Genomic DNA, 17,867 nt, shown 5'->3' on the forward strand with positions numbered 1-17,867 from the left:
CCATTCTCCTTCACTTGTAGCCCATGTTCCTAGATCTCAGGGTCCCACTTGAAGATCTAGTTCTATCTGGGACTCACTGTCCTTTAGAGAAAGTTAGAATGTTCTGGGGGACCTAATGGACTTATAGTTTGCTCCATCCACATGCAAGAGGGTGGCCTGTCTAGTGGACAAAGCATAGGCAACCAATGTAGACCAGCAAACCAAGAAGGTAGCTGTGAAGGCTGAACTGTGGGCCTCAGGCAGAATCTGAGGCTTTTGTAGAAGTAGGGCAGGGAGCAGTGCATCTGGGAGCTGGGACTCAGCTGTCTGCTTTGACAGGGTCAAGGCCTTTACCATCAGAATGCCTAATGGTTCTGGAGAGGGTGGTTTGGCCATGACTGGGCCCTTAGAGAAAGAGCTGAGAGGCCTGGTTTAGTTCTAGTACTAATTAGAAAAGAGATATTGACCATGCCAAGCTACTATGTTCTCTCTCTCTCATTGGATTGAGAGAAAAGTCTGAGGATTTTTTGGTTGTAGCATCTGTTTCCAAGTGACCTGCCTTTAGAGTATTACTCCCTTTAAAACTATAAGTAGCCATGGCATTGACCAATATGGAATACTTGTAGCTTGCTAGCCAGTAACTCAAATTCTATGTTATATTCTTATTGTCATTTATTAATTCCAAGTTCTGCAACCTTCAAGAGCATTTTTTTCTTCTTGGCTTAAGTGGATGTGCATCATAACTAATATTCTTAATTTATATTAATCGTCAGCATTTAACCAGTGGATATTCAATCAAGATCCATGTGGTTTGCCCTTGAATCTTTGACCTAGGGATCAGTTTCCCCATTGATAATTTTTCTTTCTTCATGTTTTCCATGTGATCTTTCCATCTTTTTAGGATTTTATCAGTCTTTAATTTCTTATTCCATATTTATGCTTTTAAAAAATACAGTCTACATGTTTGCTACAGGTCTAAATGGTCTTGTTGGTGTAATTTACTCTCTCTTTGTCCTTCTTGCCCTACATCCAAAAAACAACAATAATCATTTCAATATGAGTGGAAGTGAGAAGTGCATGATAGGACTTATTAGGACCAGTGCTATCCCTGTCTGTCTTCCAGGTCTATTCTTCAGGCCCAAGGCCATTATGTCTCAAGCTGAGTCCGGGCCTTCCTTAAAGGTCATGATAGATGGCAGTTCATGTGATGACTCACCCATCTTGAAGAAGATGGAATCCTGACAACTAATAGCTCAGTCCACCACCCCCTTCACTGTTCTGTAATCTGCCTCTGAGGTTGTTCTGGGACCGCCTCATTTCCAGGTCAAGTTTTTACATTCTTAGTTTCCTCTTTCTTCTACAAGGTCTTTTGTTAAAATAATAATAAACATGGTTATCTCCCTGCCCAGCGACATAATTTAATCGTGGCAATGTGTCGATCTGGAATATTAGACATAATTTCACATTCCTTTCTATTGTGGATTTAAGTGAGATTTAATATTTTAGTATTTAAAGGCTCAATTTTTTTTGTCTCTAAGTTGAATTTGTGTTGTAAAAAAGCTTATCTATTATTTCCACTTGGCTGTAGAAAAGACCTGTTTTCTCATTACCTGCTTATGGAAATCACTGGCACTTACACAGAGACCAAGATCCAGTAAGCAGCTGACTCCACACTAGCCAGTCTGATTCCTTTGTTCTGGTCTTAGTGCAGCACTAATCATTTCTCAGCCTTTTGGCTAAGAACAAGTACATATTAATCAGCACTGAAGAAGATGTTTTATAGATGAAGTTTTCTTTATTGCAGAAACCTTCTATTTTTGGGCAGAAGTTTAGGATATCAGGGAAAAAAATGCATAGAAATGGCAGGATTTGATGGGCTTTTCTGTGTGCTACTAGGTGAGATTGGGCAACTTCACTTCTCTAACCTTAGCTTCCTCATCTATGAAATGTTGGTTTTGTATTAGATGGTCTCTGATGTGTCTTCCAACTCTAATGTTCTGTGGTTCTATAAGGTGCTTTTTCTAGAAATGCTGCTGTAATGATGCCTTGTTTATCCATCATCATCAGGAAATGTGGTATTCCACACAGTGAACTTTCTAAGTAACCAAGGCTTGCCCCTTTCAGTGCTAAATCTTACCAAAATGTCACTTCTCAAACAGAGAATATGAACCATAACTGCGCCTATATTTGATGACTCAGGATCATCTATTATGATCAGTAATCACTATCTTTACAGGGTTTGTTTTGCCCTACCTTCTTGCAGTGCTCTTATTTCTGCTTGCTACAAAACAGCTGTCTGGGTATCTTGCTGCATCCATTCTTTACCCATGTTCAGTGAAATGTAGGTGTGTTGTTATGACCATCACTTTAGTGCTGGTAGGGTGGCTTCACTGAACTAGGTATGAGCAAAGAACAGGCAAAACAGGGCACCCAAAGAGGTGTTTTGTAGCAATCAGAAATGGGATCTTTGCAGGCAGGTGTGACAAATGAACCCTGTAAAGAGGCACTGAAAACATTCTCTCAAGTAATACCACATAGCCATAGGTGAGTGAGGAACCTGTTGGGCTGCTACCACAAAGGTTACAGGTAGCATTACAGAAGCAGTGTCTCAGACAGCAACGGACACTTCCCGTAGGAGCTACAGTTACTAATCAGAAAAAGCTACAGGACTCTCAGTCCATTGTCAACTCTATTCCAAGCATGCAAGTGGCCATTAATCACCAAATGGCATTATTTTTTGAATGAAGGACAGCACAACTACTGCTATTAAATCAGAAAGTATTTATTAAGCTCCTACCCAGGTCAAGTGCTGGGGATACAAGTACAAAGAATAAATTCCTACTTGAAAGAAGCCTCCATTCTAGTGAAAGAGACAAGTACCTATACATACATATATGCATATATACATACATATACATACATCTATCTATCGGTGGCACGGTGAATAGAGCACCAGGCCTAGAGTCAGGAAGACTCATCTTCCTGAGTTCAAATCTGTCCTCAGACACTTACTAGCTGTGTGACCCTGGGCAAGTCACCTAACCCTATTTGCCTTAGTTTCCTCATCTGTCAAATGAGCTGGAGAAAGAAATGGCAAACCATTGTAGTATGTTGGCCAAGAAAACCCCAAATGAGGTCACAAAGTTAGACATGACTGAAATAACTGAACAACTATGTGTGTATACATATGTGTCTGTGTGTAGATACATATATATATATATATATATATATATATATATATATATATATATATATATATATATGAAGTGAATAAATGCAAATATATATAAAGTAGTTAAATTCAAGGTAGTTTAGGAGGGAGAGTACTAGCAGTTTGAGTGGGATCTGAAAAGGCTTCTGTCAGAAGATGCTACCTGAGCATCATCTTTAAGGAAGACAGGGGCTCTATAGGATGGAGGTAAGGAGGATGGAGATGGGAGATGTAGTGCTGTGTGTGTGTGAAGAAAAGGAGCCTAGTTAGGCTGGATCAAAGGATGCAGGAGGTAGAGTAATGTCCAGTGAGGCTGGAAAGATAGTTTGGTGCTACATTGTGCAGGGATTTAAAAGTCAGTGGCCTTTGCTTGTAACTTGAGATAGTCTAACAGCTTTGCTCTCCTGTGGTCATGCACTATACAAATGACTAATCATCTTGAAAGTATAAAGGATTGGTCATTAAAGAGACAAGGTAAGAGTGTGTTTATGCATCGACTCAAATCTAAACTTCTCCTACTAGGAAAGCAACTGCAGCATATTCCCTATCACTGGTGGACTAATCATCCAGAGAGTCTTTGTGCTCAGAGGACAGGTCAGGAACATAGGGAGTTACTGAGCCACTTCATTTTGTGCTTTTTACCCTGTGGGCATTTATGATGGGATCTAGCAACTGGCTGACCTGTTGTCCAGTTAGATTTGATCAGATCCTCAGAGAACTTTCTTGATTGACAGACATCTCCACGCCGTGAAATTGCTCTTGTCATCTGGTTGAGCACAAGCAACAAGGTGCTTAACATTAACTAACCGTATTTTGCCCTTTGAAAAATCTTTAGTTAATCATAAACTTGTTCCTAAAGTGGGCTTGGTTAGAAGAAATGACACAGGGTTTGAAACATTTTATTGTTTTTGTTGTTTGATGTTTCACTGACTCATTTGCCTCATGACATGCCTTATAAATGCATAGATTCCATATATATTGTGAAAAACACGGAGTCCATTATCAACGTGTAACATAAGGATCAAATTTTTTCTACCTCTTAGAAATCATATATAACAGATATAGAAGCTAATTTCACTCCAACAAACCTTTTTTAAGCAGTTACTATGTGCCAGAGATACAAAGACAAAATGAAAACTAGTCTCACCCTTAAGAGGCTTATATTCTCCTGGAGGGATACAATATATACAGGGCTAGGTATAGGCTTGATATTTTAGAGAAAAGAGAGTGTACCAGCAACTAAGGGGAGTGGGAAAAAGCTTCCTGCTGAGCTGAACTTTGAAGGAAGCTAGGGTTCTAAGAAGTAGAGGTGAGAAGGCTCATGGGAGACTGTACAAAGTCATACAGGTAGGTCAGCAAAGCCCTTGGTGACAATAGCTGCAACTTCCGAAGCTTGTGGAACTATTTCATAAGACAACTTCTCTCTTCTGTAAACTGTTGGGCAACAACGCAGTATTTAGGACTATTCAAAACCTTAGGACATGAGTCCTTATGCCATATTTCACATACTTAGAGTTATTTCACTTGGTTGGAATAATGGCTACGTGGAAGTATTATGTTCTGTAACTTATGTTTCAAAAATATTCTATTCTGCAGCTCTGGTACAGAATATTATTCTGTTATCACACCTCTGGTGCTTAGCTTTCAGTCTTAACCAATATTTTCCCTACGTCTTACCCCCATTAGTGTGCCATTTAAAAGGATGTTTCAAGGATATCTGTGATGGTCTTTCTGTGACTTTAAAAAAAAAAACAGCACAACTCCAAGTGCTTCCCAGTTGGTAAAAAGTTATCTTTCCCTTTTGGGTTGAAGTTTCATTGCAGCTTTTTGGATTAAATGACTTTTTTTTCATTTTTGTTGCCCAGGCAATGTTCTAGGTAGAATTTAGAAATTATTATTATTGCATTGTCATTCTTGACTACAGTCCTGTTACAGTTAATATTTGATATTGAAGAGAAGCTGGCTGGTCACACAAGGCCATATGTATTACCTTGGTTTGACCACAGTAGGTCAAGGTTTTGGACCTAAGCCTTACTGGTTCAGAAACTTCCAGAAAATAGTCATGGTAACTGAATTCACACACACACACACACACACACACACACACACACACACACACACACACTCTAATCAGAAGGTATTTTGTTAATTTATAAGAGGAAATATAACTGAGAGAAGAGCCTTTATGGATTGTTTGCCCAGGACACTTTCTACCATTGTGTTAGTCCAAGAAAACGATTTTCCATGAAAAAGGGAGTGGCATATTCTGGAGAATTTCCATTAGGCTAGTAGATTTTAAACCTCATCTGAAGACGGAAATGTTCCTGAAGGACTGTAATTAGTATCCAGACTCACAGCCCTCTTTCCACTGGACAGCAGTGTTGATTGAACCAGCTGACAGATTCTTCCTTCTGGTTCTCTTTTATGGGGTCTCTTTGCAGACTTCTTTCCTGAAAACAATGCCTTGGGCAGGTAATAAAACAGTTGATTCAATTTGAGCTTTCTTTTCATTGGTCAGATTTTAGATTTGTATCTCCTTGATTTTCTAAAGGTTATTGATTAGAATAGGATGTTTTTCAAATTCATATATCTCTTATAGTGAATTCCTCCTGTGCAGCCATCTGATTTCCTCCATTTAATGTTGATTCTTATTAGTTTCCTTTCCAGAGGGTGTGTCATTTATTGGTTTTGCCCTATAAATATGGGGATATATCCCCACAGTTTGAGAGACTTGAAGCTCCTTATGCAAATGCTAGAGCGTCTAGGCTGTGTCTCCATTTAGAGGCAAAATCATATGGTGGAAAGAGAGCTGGATTTGGAGGTAGAAGATCTGCATTATAATCCTTGCCTTCCTACTAGATATGCCTGTAAGGCCATTGGACACAGCAGTTCTCCTTGGGCCTAGTTTCCTTGTCTGTTTGACTAGATGATCTGTAGGGACCCTTCCAGCTCTAAAATTCTAAAATTGCTATGATTTTAAGTCAAGTGGCTATCTCCTTGATTCAGATGAACTCTTTCAGTAGTGCAAGAATAATTAAGCTCTTTACCTCTATGAAGGAGCGTACAGATGAGGAGGGAATGTATTCCAAGCACGAGGGACAAATGGGAGATGAAATGTCCTGTGTGAGGAGCAGCAAGAAGGCCAGTGGGAGGAAGAGTAGCGTCTAATAAGACTGAAAAAGTTGACTGAGGACAGTTTACAAAGGGTCTTAAATGCCAGATGAAAGAATTCATCTTTGATTTTGGTGGAAGAGAGAACTCCTGGACTTGACTGAATAGAGAGTGACATTGTCAGATTGACGCTTTAGGAAGATTGAGAATGAATTACAATGGAGAGAGACTTGAGGCCAGGCGATCAGATGTGATGAGGGCCTGAACTGGGATGTTCACTGTATGAGCAGAGAGAAGGGAACATGTTAGAGATGTTACAGAGCCATAAATGATAAGATTTGGCAACTAATTGGATACGAGGGATGAATGAGAATGAGGAGTAGAGAATGACTAAGGTGAACCTGGGCAGCTGACAGATGGTGTGGTGTTCTTGTCAGAAATGAGGAAGTTTGGATGAGGGGCAAGTTTAGAGGGGAAAGATAATCTCCATTTTAGACATATTGACATCACGATGCTCATGGACATCAAGTTTGAAATATCCTACAGGTAGCTAGTGAAGCAGGACTGGTACACAGGAGAGAAACTAGGGCTAGATATATAGACCTGGAAGTTATTTGCATAAAGATGATAATTACACCCATGGGAGCTGATAAGGTCACTAAATGAGAGGGTTTACTAAGTTCATATTGGTCATGAGTTAGTCTCAATATTTAAACAAAATCTTTGAAGTTGAGAATAGTTTTTGTTTTGTAATGTCCTAGGTCATAAGGTTGGGGCAGGTAGGTAGCACAGTGGATAGAGTGCCAGGCTTGGAGTCAGGAAGACTCATCTTCTTAGTTCAAATATGGCCTCAGATACTTACTAGCTGTGTGACCCTCAAAAGTCATGTTAAGTGTGCATTTAGTTTAGTTAAGTGTACATAATTGTATACCTCAATTTCCTTATTTGTCAAATGAGCCAGAGAAGGAAAGGACAAACCACTCCAGTATCTTTGCCAAGAAGACCCTAAATGGGGTCACAAAGAGTTGGACGTGATTGAAAATGACTGAACAACAAGAAGAAGATATTAAGGTTAAAGGAAAACACAGAGAAATCAAGTATAGTAGCAAAACTAATGATATATTAGTAAAACCAATTAGTAAAACATATAATAATCATTGAAAATCAGTGTTTCTGGGTAATTGGAAAGTTGTTTGTGAAATTTCTCCATTGTTGTTCAGTCATTCAGTTGTATCTGACTCTTCGTGACCCCATGGACCAAAGTATTCCAGGCGCTTCTGTCCTCCACTATCTCTTGAAGTCTGTCCAAGCTCATGTTTATTTATACTATCTATCCATCTCATCCTCTGCCTTCCCATTTTCCTTTTGCCTTCAGTCTCTCCTGACATTGTAGTCTTTTCCAGTAAGTCCTCTCTTCTCATAATGTGGCCAAAGTATTTAAGCTTCAGTTTCAGTATTTGACCTTCCAGTGAATAGCCTGAATTAATTTCTTTAAGTATTGACTGATTTGATCTTCTTGATATCCAAAGGACTCTCAAAAGTCTTTTCCCACACCATAATTTGAGAGCATTGATTCTGCAGCACTCAACTTTCCTTATAGTCCAGCTCACAGCCATACATTGCTACTTGGAAAAACCATAGTTTTGATTATACAGACCTTTGTTGGCAAGGTGATGTCTTCGCTTTTTAGTATTCTGTCCAGATTCGCTGTAGTTTTCCTTCCAAGGATCAAGCATCTTTTAATTTCATGGCTGCAGTCACTGTCTGCAGTGATCTTTGATTCCAAGAATATGGAATCTGACACTGCTTCCATTTCTTCTGCCTTTATTTGCCAGAAATTGATGGAACCAGTTGCCAAGATCTTAGTTGTTTTGGGGTTTTTTAATGTTATGTGAGCTGGCTTTTACACTCTCCTCTTTCACCCTCATTGATAGAGTTCTTAATTCCTCTTTACTTTCTGCCATCAAAGTTGTATTGTTTGCATATTTGATGTTGTTGATATTTCTCTTAGCAACATTCCAGTTTGATTTACCCAGTCTGGCATTTCACATAATATATGCCTTGCATAGAATTTAAATTTATAAGGTGATAGTATAGAGCCTTGTTGTATACCTTTTCCAATCTTAAACCAATTAGTTGTTCCATGTTCAGTTCTAACTGTTGCTTCTTGGCCTGAATATAAGAGCCCATATACCTTCCTCAGAAGACAAGTAAGATGGTCTGGCACTCCCATCTCTTTGAGGACGTACCACATTTTGTTGTGATCCACACAGTTAAAGGCTTTAGTGTCGTCAATGAAGCAGGTGTTTTTCTGAAACTCCCTTGCTTTCTCCATAATTCAGTGAATATTAGCAATTTGGTCTGTAGTTCCTCTGCCTCTTCAAAAACCATCCTGCTCTTCTGGAAATTCTCAGTTCATACATTGCTGAAGCCTAGCTTGCAGAATCATAAGCATAACCTGGCAGGTGTGTGAAATTAGCACGATTGTTTGATCATTTGAACATTCTCTGGTGTTGCCCTTCTTTAGAATTGGGATGTAAACTGCTCTTTTCTAATCCAGTGACTACTGTTGTGTTTTCCAGATTTGCAGCACTTTAACAGCATCATCTTTTAGGATTTAAAATAGTTTAGCTGGAATTCCATCACCTCCACCAGCCTCATTGTTAACAATGCTTCCTAAGGCCCACTTGACTTCATTCTCCAGGATTTCTGGCTCTATAGCAGGAATCTGGTTAGCGTCGTGGTTATCGGTGATGTTAAGATTTTTTTGGTATAGTTTGCATAGTTTTTTTGTGTATTCTTGTTACCTCTTCTTAATTTCTTCTGCTTCTATTAAATCCCTACCATTTTTTCTTTTATCATGCCCATTTTTGCATAAAACTTTCCCTTGAAACCTCTTTATTTTCTTGAAGAGCTCTCTTGTCTTTCCCATTCTGTTGTTTTCTTTTATTTCCTTGTATTACTCATTTAAGAAAACCTTTTCTTTCCTTGCTATTCTTTGTCATGACGGCCATTTTACTTTCTTGCTCTTCTTTTTCTTTGGAACGTTTTTTGTTGCTACCTCCTATACAATACTGTAAGCTTCTGTCCACAGTTCTTCAGGCGCTCTTACCTACCAGATCTGATCCCTTCAGTCTATTCATAAGGAAGGTTATTTACCCAATACCTATATGGTCTGATGGTTTTTCCCAACTTTCTGCAGTTTAAGCCTGAATTTTGCATAAGCAGCTCATGCTCTGAACCACAGTCAGCTCCAGGTCTTGTTTTAACTGACTGCATAGAGCTTCTGCACCTCTGGCTGTAAAGTACATAATCAATCTGATTTCTGTATTGACCATCTGGTGATGTTCATGTGTAGAGTCGCCTTTTGAGGTGTTGAAAAAGTGTTTATTATGACCAGTGAGTTGTCTTGACAAAACTTTATTAGTCTCTGCCCTGCTTCATTTCATACTCCAAGGCCAAACTTGCATATTATTCCAATTATCTTTTGATTTCCTGCTTTACCATTCCACTTCACTGTGATGAATGTGACACCCTTTTTTGGTGCTATTTCTAGAAGATGTTGTAGGTCTTCATAGAACTGATCAACTTTGGCTTCTTTGGCATCAGTGGTTGGAGTATAGACTTGTATTGCTGTGATGCTGCATGGTTTGCCTTGGATTCAAACAGATGTCACTTTATCGTTTTTGAGTATATGCCCCAGTCCTGCTTTTCTCACCCTTTTATTGACTATGCGGGCTATTCCATTTCTTCTAAAGGATTCTTGCCCACATTGATATGTGTGGTGATCACCTGAATTAAATTCACCCATTGTTGTCCATTTAAGCTCACTGACACCCAAGAGGTCAATGCTTAATCTTTCCCTCTCGTGTTTGACCGGATCCAGCTCACCTGGGCTCACAGATCTTCCGTTCCAGGTTCCCACACAGTTCTGATCTTTGTAGCCTCAGCTTTTCCTTTCATCACCAGACGCATCCAAGCTGAGCTTCCTTAGGGTTTGGCTCACTTGCTTCTTTAGGACTGGTGCTACTTGTAATTGTCCTCCACTGTCCTCCAGGAGCATGGTAGACACCTTCCAATCTGAGACTCATCGTCTGGTGTCACATCTTTTGTCAGCTTAATACTGTTCATGAGGTTTTCTTTGCAAAGCTACTGGAATGGTTTGCCATTTCCTTCTCCAGTGAATCACCTTTTGTCGGAATTGTCCACTATGACCTGTCCATATTGAGTAACCCTGCATGGCATAGCTTATAGTTTCACTGGGCTACGCAAGCCCAGTGAATTAACAAGGCAGTAATCCAGTGAGGAGGAAATTTCTCTGATCGTGTGTGTGTAGACAAACTTTCTGGCTTGTATAGTGCAGAATAGAACATTGTGTTTATAAGCCAAACTGAGAAACACTGTGCATGTATGAGGCAGAGAGTGAAGGTGTGTGTATGTATCACCATGCCCTGCTTCCAATATCTGTTTATCATTACTGCCTAATAGATTTTGTTGAGCACCTTTATTTGAAAAGCACAAATTATGTAACTTCTCTGTTTAGTTTTTCTATCTATAAAGTAAGTTTTGTGCTCTTCTTAATGTTCAGAGGAGAAACTTAAATACTTTGTGAAAGACTCTTGTAACATTTCTCTTATTAACAGGTGTTATTGCTACTGTTACATTTAGTTTTTGGTGATCTTTCTAGATATGACTTGTCTTTAGATGACCTGTACCAATGATTTTTATAGGATTTTCCTAGGGGCCACATGCAGGTGTATAAAATAAAAGGGACCCTCTTGGGTGCCTGAAGTTCCTTCACTCATTTATGTATGGTTTGCATTCATCTTTATAGATCAGCATTCTGAAATGATTTTTAAGAGAAAATGTCATTTGAAGCTTGTGACCTCTTAATCTCTCCTTGCCCAGCTACTGTTATCAGAAGAAATTTCTCATACCATCAATGTACCAGGGGAAAAGTAAGATTGCATAGCACCAAGGGAAGAGATGGGGAGGGATAATGAGTGCCACCAGATCTCTTTACCAGGCCTCTGATCTCTGCTGGGCTACAGGGGAGGAAATGGAAAATGATTTCTGTCATGTAGCATTCTTAGAGTTAGCGCTGTGTAAGTGTGCCTTAGTTATAAGCAAACATTTGTTTGTTGAGTCAACTCTTATTAGATGTTAGCACATATCAATTAGATGCGGTGTAGCTTGATATATTGTTTCATTTAATGAGTATATAGCACAGTTGTAATGTAATTTGAGGAATGTAAGTACAGGTTGTAAGACCTCTTGAAAGGTCCTTCAAAAGGATTGCAGTAAACATGCTGAAATATTCATGAGCATGAAACCTTTCAAAGATAATGTGGAAATCTGTATTGATTAACTTGTCATATTGTCATATTGTTTGCAAAAACTTTTCTTATTTCACTTTGTATAAACTATGACAAACCACCAGTAAGCTTATAGTGATAGGAGTGATATTTATTAGCTTTGGAAGGGTTAATTGTTAACCCTTGCTTGCCCCCTTCTCTATTATAAAATATATTGTATTTAAAATTAAGTTCTTATTCTAATCTATGCTGACCATGATTAAACCAAAATACATATTGAGACAGCCTAGCACAAAGGATAGACTGATGAATTTGAAGTCAAAAAGACCTGGGTTCAAATGTAACACTAGTTGTATAGCCATGAGTAAATGGCTTAATTCTGAGCCCTCAGTTTCCTCATTTGTAAAATGGGATTAATATTACCTGTAGTACCTACCTCATGAACTTGTTGTGAGCTTGAAATAAAATGATATATTTAAAGCTGTTTATAAACTTTAGAAGCAGCATATGAATGCAACTTATTACTTAAAGTGAAATATTTGGTCTTTTCATCCTTCACAATTTTTCCCTCTCCACTCCTCCATCCCCAAATGCAAGAGGGAGGGAGAGAGAAAATGTCACACATGCATTTTTATGGAGTAAGGATTTTAAAGGTTTTACTGTTTTGTTTACTTTCTAATAGAGACAGAAGAACGGATTATGGAAGAAAATAATTGAATATAAAGATGGAAAGAAAGGAAGCTAGAAGTAGCCAAAGGGAGAATAAGGTAGACAGAGGATAGAGGGAGAAAAGTTGGAGCTGGACAGTTACTGAAGTAATAATTCTCAATTTCACTTTCCTTCAAATAAGTTTATTTACATTCTAAAACTCAATCTCTCTGGCTCTTTTACAAGTTGAAACAGACTCTCAGCTTTAATAGATCAAAGGTATGAGTCAATGGGGATAGTTTCAGAGTCATTATGTAATGACAGAAATCCAGACATTAGTAGTTAGAAGATTACGATGACATAAACATATACACCATTCTGTCTGGGGATAATTCTATTTCCGGCAGCTGTCATCCAAATAGCACACTTCTGACTGGGCTTTAAAGGATCTGTTTGATTCTTTCTTTTTTGTGTACCTTTGCTAGTCATAAGGTTATACGTGCTAAAATTGTTTGATACATGTTTTATTTTCCTTCTCCTTTGCTCTAAAGAGGTTCTTTAAAGTGGTGGTGGGGGGGATGGGAGAGAAAAGGTCTAAATTTTTTCTTGTGATAGGCTTGAAAGAATGAGTTTACTTTGAATGACTTTGACTCTTTCCACCCTTCATGATATCTTTCTGCACACTGATATCCACCACCTCTGTCTTGTTGATTTAAAGCATGGCCTTAATGAAGCAATGGGTTCTATCATCAGTGGGCATTTAGCTGCACCTTCTGTTCAAAAGCTCCTTATTGAACAGCTACCTCACAAATGTGTGCTGCTGGTTATAAGAAGAACCTGTAAGAGAGTACATGGAAGGCTAAGAGCAAATCCATGCTGACTCTTGTGAAAATGCAATGGTGCATGCTGATCAGTGTTATCTTCTTTATAGACAGAACAATGCGCTCTTGTTTAATGAAATCCAAATGTTTCAGCTTGTCAAATTTTCCCAACTTGACTACTTTAATCACTTAACCAATCACCTTACCAACCCTTTGCTCACTAGGCTCTCCATCACTAATCAGAATCTCAGCATGCTTCTCATCCACAATCCTATACTGAGTTAGTGACTTCTTCTGGCTTTCCTTCATTTGCTTGTGGACTTATTTGGATCACTGAAATGATCTTGTTTGCATTTGCAGAGCTCTCATTTGGAAGAAAGTGAATCAGCGATACTTTGCTGTGAATGTGAAGAATCAGAAATCTTTACTGATTTCAATGTACGTAGGTATATATTTTTATGACCTCTGACAATTAAAAGAAAGGCTAATTGGATGACCTCGGCGCATCAGTTTACTGGTATAGTACCTAAGGTGGCATTCCCTTGGGCTTCAGTTTGCCCTGAAAAGTACACCCACTCTTGGCCCATTGAATGGTATTGAGTATCAGGACTACAGGTTAAACTGGATTTCCTCAAAAGAAGATTCACAATGGTGAATGAAGAGTTTGATGATGGATTTTTAAAAGAAGGACCCTTTCTGACTAAAATGAATGTACTAGGTACTAGGAAAAGTAGCAATTGACTGATTATGTAGACTGAATTCCCACCTTTTTCTGCCTTAAGATCATTAACATCAAAATTGAGATGAATAACTTAGAAAACTATATTGAGTCTATACAGGCCCTATTAAACTTGGTAACAAATTATTACTTATTTAGTCAGTCAGTAAACATTTGTTAAGTGCCTATTATGTGCCAGGCACTGTGCTATTTAGTCGACATAATAAGTGCCTTGATAGGCCAAATATCGCCAAGTTGATTGAACATATTGAACCTTGCTTGATTTTTTTCATACGATAAGCTAACCATGTTTTCCGTTTCGGGAGAGTCTGTTTTAGCTTAAAATTTCAAGACATCTCAGTGAAAAATCAGTGATAGAAAATAAACAAAAGATACAGCATTATTGGGATTAGAGTAGCCTGGGAAAATTATTAAAAACCATTGTTTTTAAAATTATTTTCTTTATGCCATGCAAAGTTTTGTTTATTTGTTTTGGGCTGGGAGCTGGGGAGGAGGAGACGGGAAGAATGTCTTTAAACATATCATCTATTATGGTGCGGTGATATAGCATTGATGTAGAAATTGGAGGGGAGCCCTTGTGATTTTCTACTATAGGATAGCATGAGGCCATCTCCAGTCTCCTGATCTGTGTCTTGCCACTGGACCCAGATGACTCTGGAGGAGAGAGTGAGGCTGGTGGCTTTGCACAGCCCTGCCTCACTTAAATCCAATTCACTCGCAAGTCATGACATCACCTTCCTGATGTCATGGTCCTCTTCAAGAATGGAAGGACAAACAACAACCTGTGAGTAGTAGAAGCTGCCCCACTGGGTACCCAGTTGGCCAGTTTTAGTTGGGCAATGCTACTCCTTCCATCCTTCCCTCCTTCCCTCCCTCCCCCTCCTCTTTCTCTGTCTACATAGAGAATCATACCCTTACCTGCAGGTACTCTGCCCAAAGGAAAATAAATTTTGATATCTTGGAGTTTATGGGATAGATTTCTTTTTTATGGACCATGCCTTAAACCCAAATCACTCGGGCTCTCATTGATTGGCCAACAATAGATCCCAGCCCGAGCCTCACTTGGTCATTGTTTGGGTTCTGATGGCGCAGAGCAAGTGTAAACAACAGTTGTTTCTGTTTTACTCAGAAATCCTGAGAGTCTTCCTTTCCAAATTGATTTTTTTTTTGACTAGGTAAAAAAAAGGCCATTCTTTGCCTCATTTTTTAACCTAGCCTTAATCACTGAATGGGCATTGCCTCTGACAAACTGAGACCTGGTAAAGACCTTAGCTTAAAAAGACCAAGGTCTCCCACCGAATCTGGGGGGTCTTCTCTAGTCAACCTGATCTCTATTTTGCCACTGGACCCAGATGACTCTGGAGTAGAAAATGAGGCTTGCACAGCCCTCCATCACTTAAATCCAATTCACTTGCAAATAATGGCATCACCTTCCTGAGGTCCTCTTTGTGAATGAAGGACAAACAACAACAGGATAGGATCAATCTCCTTGAGGTGTACATTTAGTGTTGCTGTGTTTTCCCTCATTTCTTTACCACGTCATTGCATTTAGTTCAGAGGGCGGTAGAGAAAGTTCCTATATTTCCCAAGTCATTTTTTTTTAATTCGCTGATTTAAGAAGTCAGTTCCATAAAAGCCCAATTGGCACTGAAATATTTCATTGCAGGAAGGTCAAAGAGGTCAAATAGATGACTCAACATGCTAAAGGCATAAGTTAATTTGACTGAGCAGTTATTGTAGAATAAATACAAATGTGGACAACATATTATATTTGGATATGTAATGTTTTACCTTCAGAGTGTATCTGCCGAGGTAAAACACATAATGTAGAACGATGAATAAATTGAACTCTTTTTTCCTCTATATACATAACTTCATTTGTACTAGTTACCAGATAATGTTGAGGTGCTCTTTTTTCCCATGACTACATAATGATGTTAGTGCCTCTCCTGAGCCTTCCCAAAGCTCAAAGAACATAGACCTGAAGTTTTGTGACTGTTGAGAATGTTGATCCAAATAAGATGAAAATCAGCAGATTTCCGAATTGGTTAAATGTAGAATATAAATTGTTGTGATTTTCTTTCATGAGTCGTGGTCAGAGAAGGGTGCCCACCAGAGATTTTCCATGCCTTCTGCTTCTCCTGCTTCCAACTGCCTGGTTCACCTTGGCTAGTTCACTTCCTGTTGCCCTACCAGTAAGGAATATTATGTAGTTATGGTCTGGGTTTTGTGTTCAGATCTTGCCTGGCCCAAGGGAAAACCTAAAAGACCTTACACAGTTTTCAAATGGCCCTGTGAAGCCTAGATTTACTTAGGGTCACTTTTAGATGGGAGACCCCTTGCTTCAGCTTCCTTCTCTGTAAAATGAGGTATTTAGACTAGATTCTGTCTAAGGTCCCTTCTAGCTCTAAGCCTGTGACCCATCAGACTGGCCACCATGCATATAATCATTTCCACTTCAGCGTAGGTCCAAGGCAGTCCTGATGTCAGCAGCTTGGCTCACTCCTTTGGTTTCTGTCATCTCTCAAGGCAGACTGTAGTCTGAACCAGAAAGGTTTTTAAGGATCAAGTCAGTAAATGTTCATACACGTGTCAGTGTTAGAAATGATGTTTACTCCAGTCACAAAAGGAGGGAGATGAAACGAAAGCAGTCATTTTTAGAATTTTGTGCTGTGGCTAGATTTATTTGTACGTAGCGTGTTGTTGGACTGTCTGGGCTTTCTACTCCTCTTTGCTCTGCTTTCCTACCATGAGTAAGGATCACCTAGTGAATATGATGACAGCACACATTTCTGTGGTACCACACACACACACACACACACACACACACACACACACACACACACAATGCTTTATGTGCATTATGTCATCTCACGACACCCTCGGAGGGTCTATGATAGGGGTTATTGTCCTCAGAGAGGCTATGATTTTCCTGAGCTCCCACAACTAGTAAGTCGTGGGGCCCTGATTCTAAATCTGGGCATCAATGTTCTTTCCACTGTTCTGCCTTGCTCAATGCATAGATCTGACATAGATAAAAGTCCTTTGAAAATCAAAGTGCTGTACAAATATAAGATATTACTGTTGTCATCATTTAATATTTCTTCAAAAAAGCTGTCACTTCATTCGTGATGCCAAATCTCAGGAAGTGATTTGGAGTTACTGTGGTCAAAGCAAAACAAAACAAAATGGCATCCTTTGGTGGCCAGCCTTCTGGCAATGACTCTCCAAATGTAAAACAGAAAAAGAGTCTGTCCCCAGGTCTTGCCAGTTTGTGTGGACCTGCCAGAACTCATGTGCCTCTGCCTTAGCCTTTCAAGAACCCATTGTAGCCACAGTGAAGCATTGGGTAGTACTTTAGTGGCGGAATCATCTAAGGGCCAGGTTTGTTTCCATAATGTATTTTTGTCCCTGAAGTGTAAATGGAGGAGACTTATTGTGTGACTCTGGAGGCATCCAGTCAAGTTTTCTCCTGAAGTTGACCATTTGCCACAGACTACAACCTCCACCACCACCACCACCCCTTCAGGTTAAGATTTCTAAGTGGAATCTTATTTAGAGAATAAAAGCTTTTCCTCATCTGTAGAGATATCAAAGGGCAGAAATCAATGCAGTTCAACAGGCCTTTATTGAACACTTAACTGTATACAAAATACTCAACTAGATGCTAGGGGAGATACAAAGATTAAATAAGGTGTGGTCCCTGGACTTTTGGAATTTTTAATTTAGTAGGAAGGTACAATACATAAGCAAACAATTATAATAAAACAGAAAACATGATAAATGCCACCAAAAAAAGTGTTCAAGGTCCATTTCGAAAAGTATAAAAGTTAAGAACCGGAGAAAGTTTCATGGTTCTTAAAGGATGAATAGGATTTCAACAGGAGGAGCAAAGTAGGCTAGATTGCTTTTGAAAATCTGCAAAACTCTTTTAATAACCCCCATATCTTCCCAGAAACAAAGTTTCATCTGCTAAATATTACGGTGTTTCCATTCTTATATCGCTTTGAGTCATGGAAACTATAGTTCCAAAGAATTGAAAA

General features: G+C 39.1%; 1 protein-coding gene across 3 annotated transcripts in view; it reads left to right on the forward strand.

Moving 5' to 3' along the window:
• The window catches only part of SSH2 (slingshot protein phosphatase 2), a 255,357-nt gene that overhangs the window by 57,496 nt on the left and 179,994 nt on the right, over positions 1 to 17,867 (forward strand). Inside the window, exon 2 of one of the 3 annotated variants that reach the window (XM_020963302.2) lies at positions 13,446 to 13,523. The exons of 1 other annotated variant lie outside the window; for it this stretch is intronic. In XM_020963302.2, the coding sequence (XP_020818961.1) occupies positions 13,446 to 13,523 (78 nt within the window). Of the gene's footprint in view, positions 1 to 13,445; positions 13,524 to 17,867 lie in introns of those variants that run through there. One more of the 3 variants, XM_078154775.1, reaches the window with a different exon arrangement.

The sequence above is a fragment of the Phascolarctos cinereus genome, unplaced genomic scaffold, assembly GCF_003287225.1.
Source record: "Phascolarctos cinereus isolate Bilbo 61053 unplaced genomic scaffold, phaCin_HiC Scaffold_5;HRSCAF=322, whole genome shotgun sequence".
NCBI lineage: Eukaryota > Metazoa > Chordata > Mammalia > Diprotodontia > Phascolarctidae > Phascolarctos > Phascolarctos cinereus.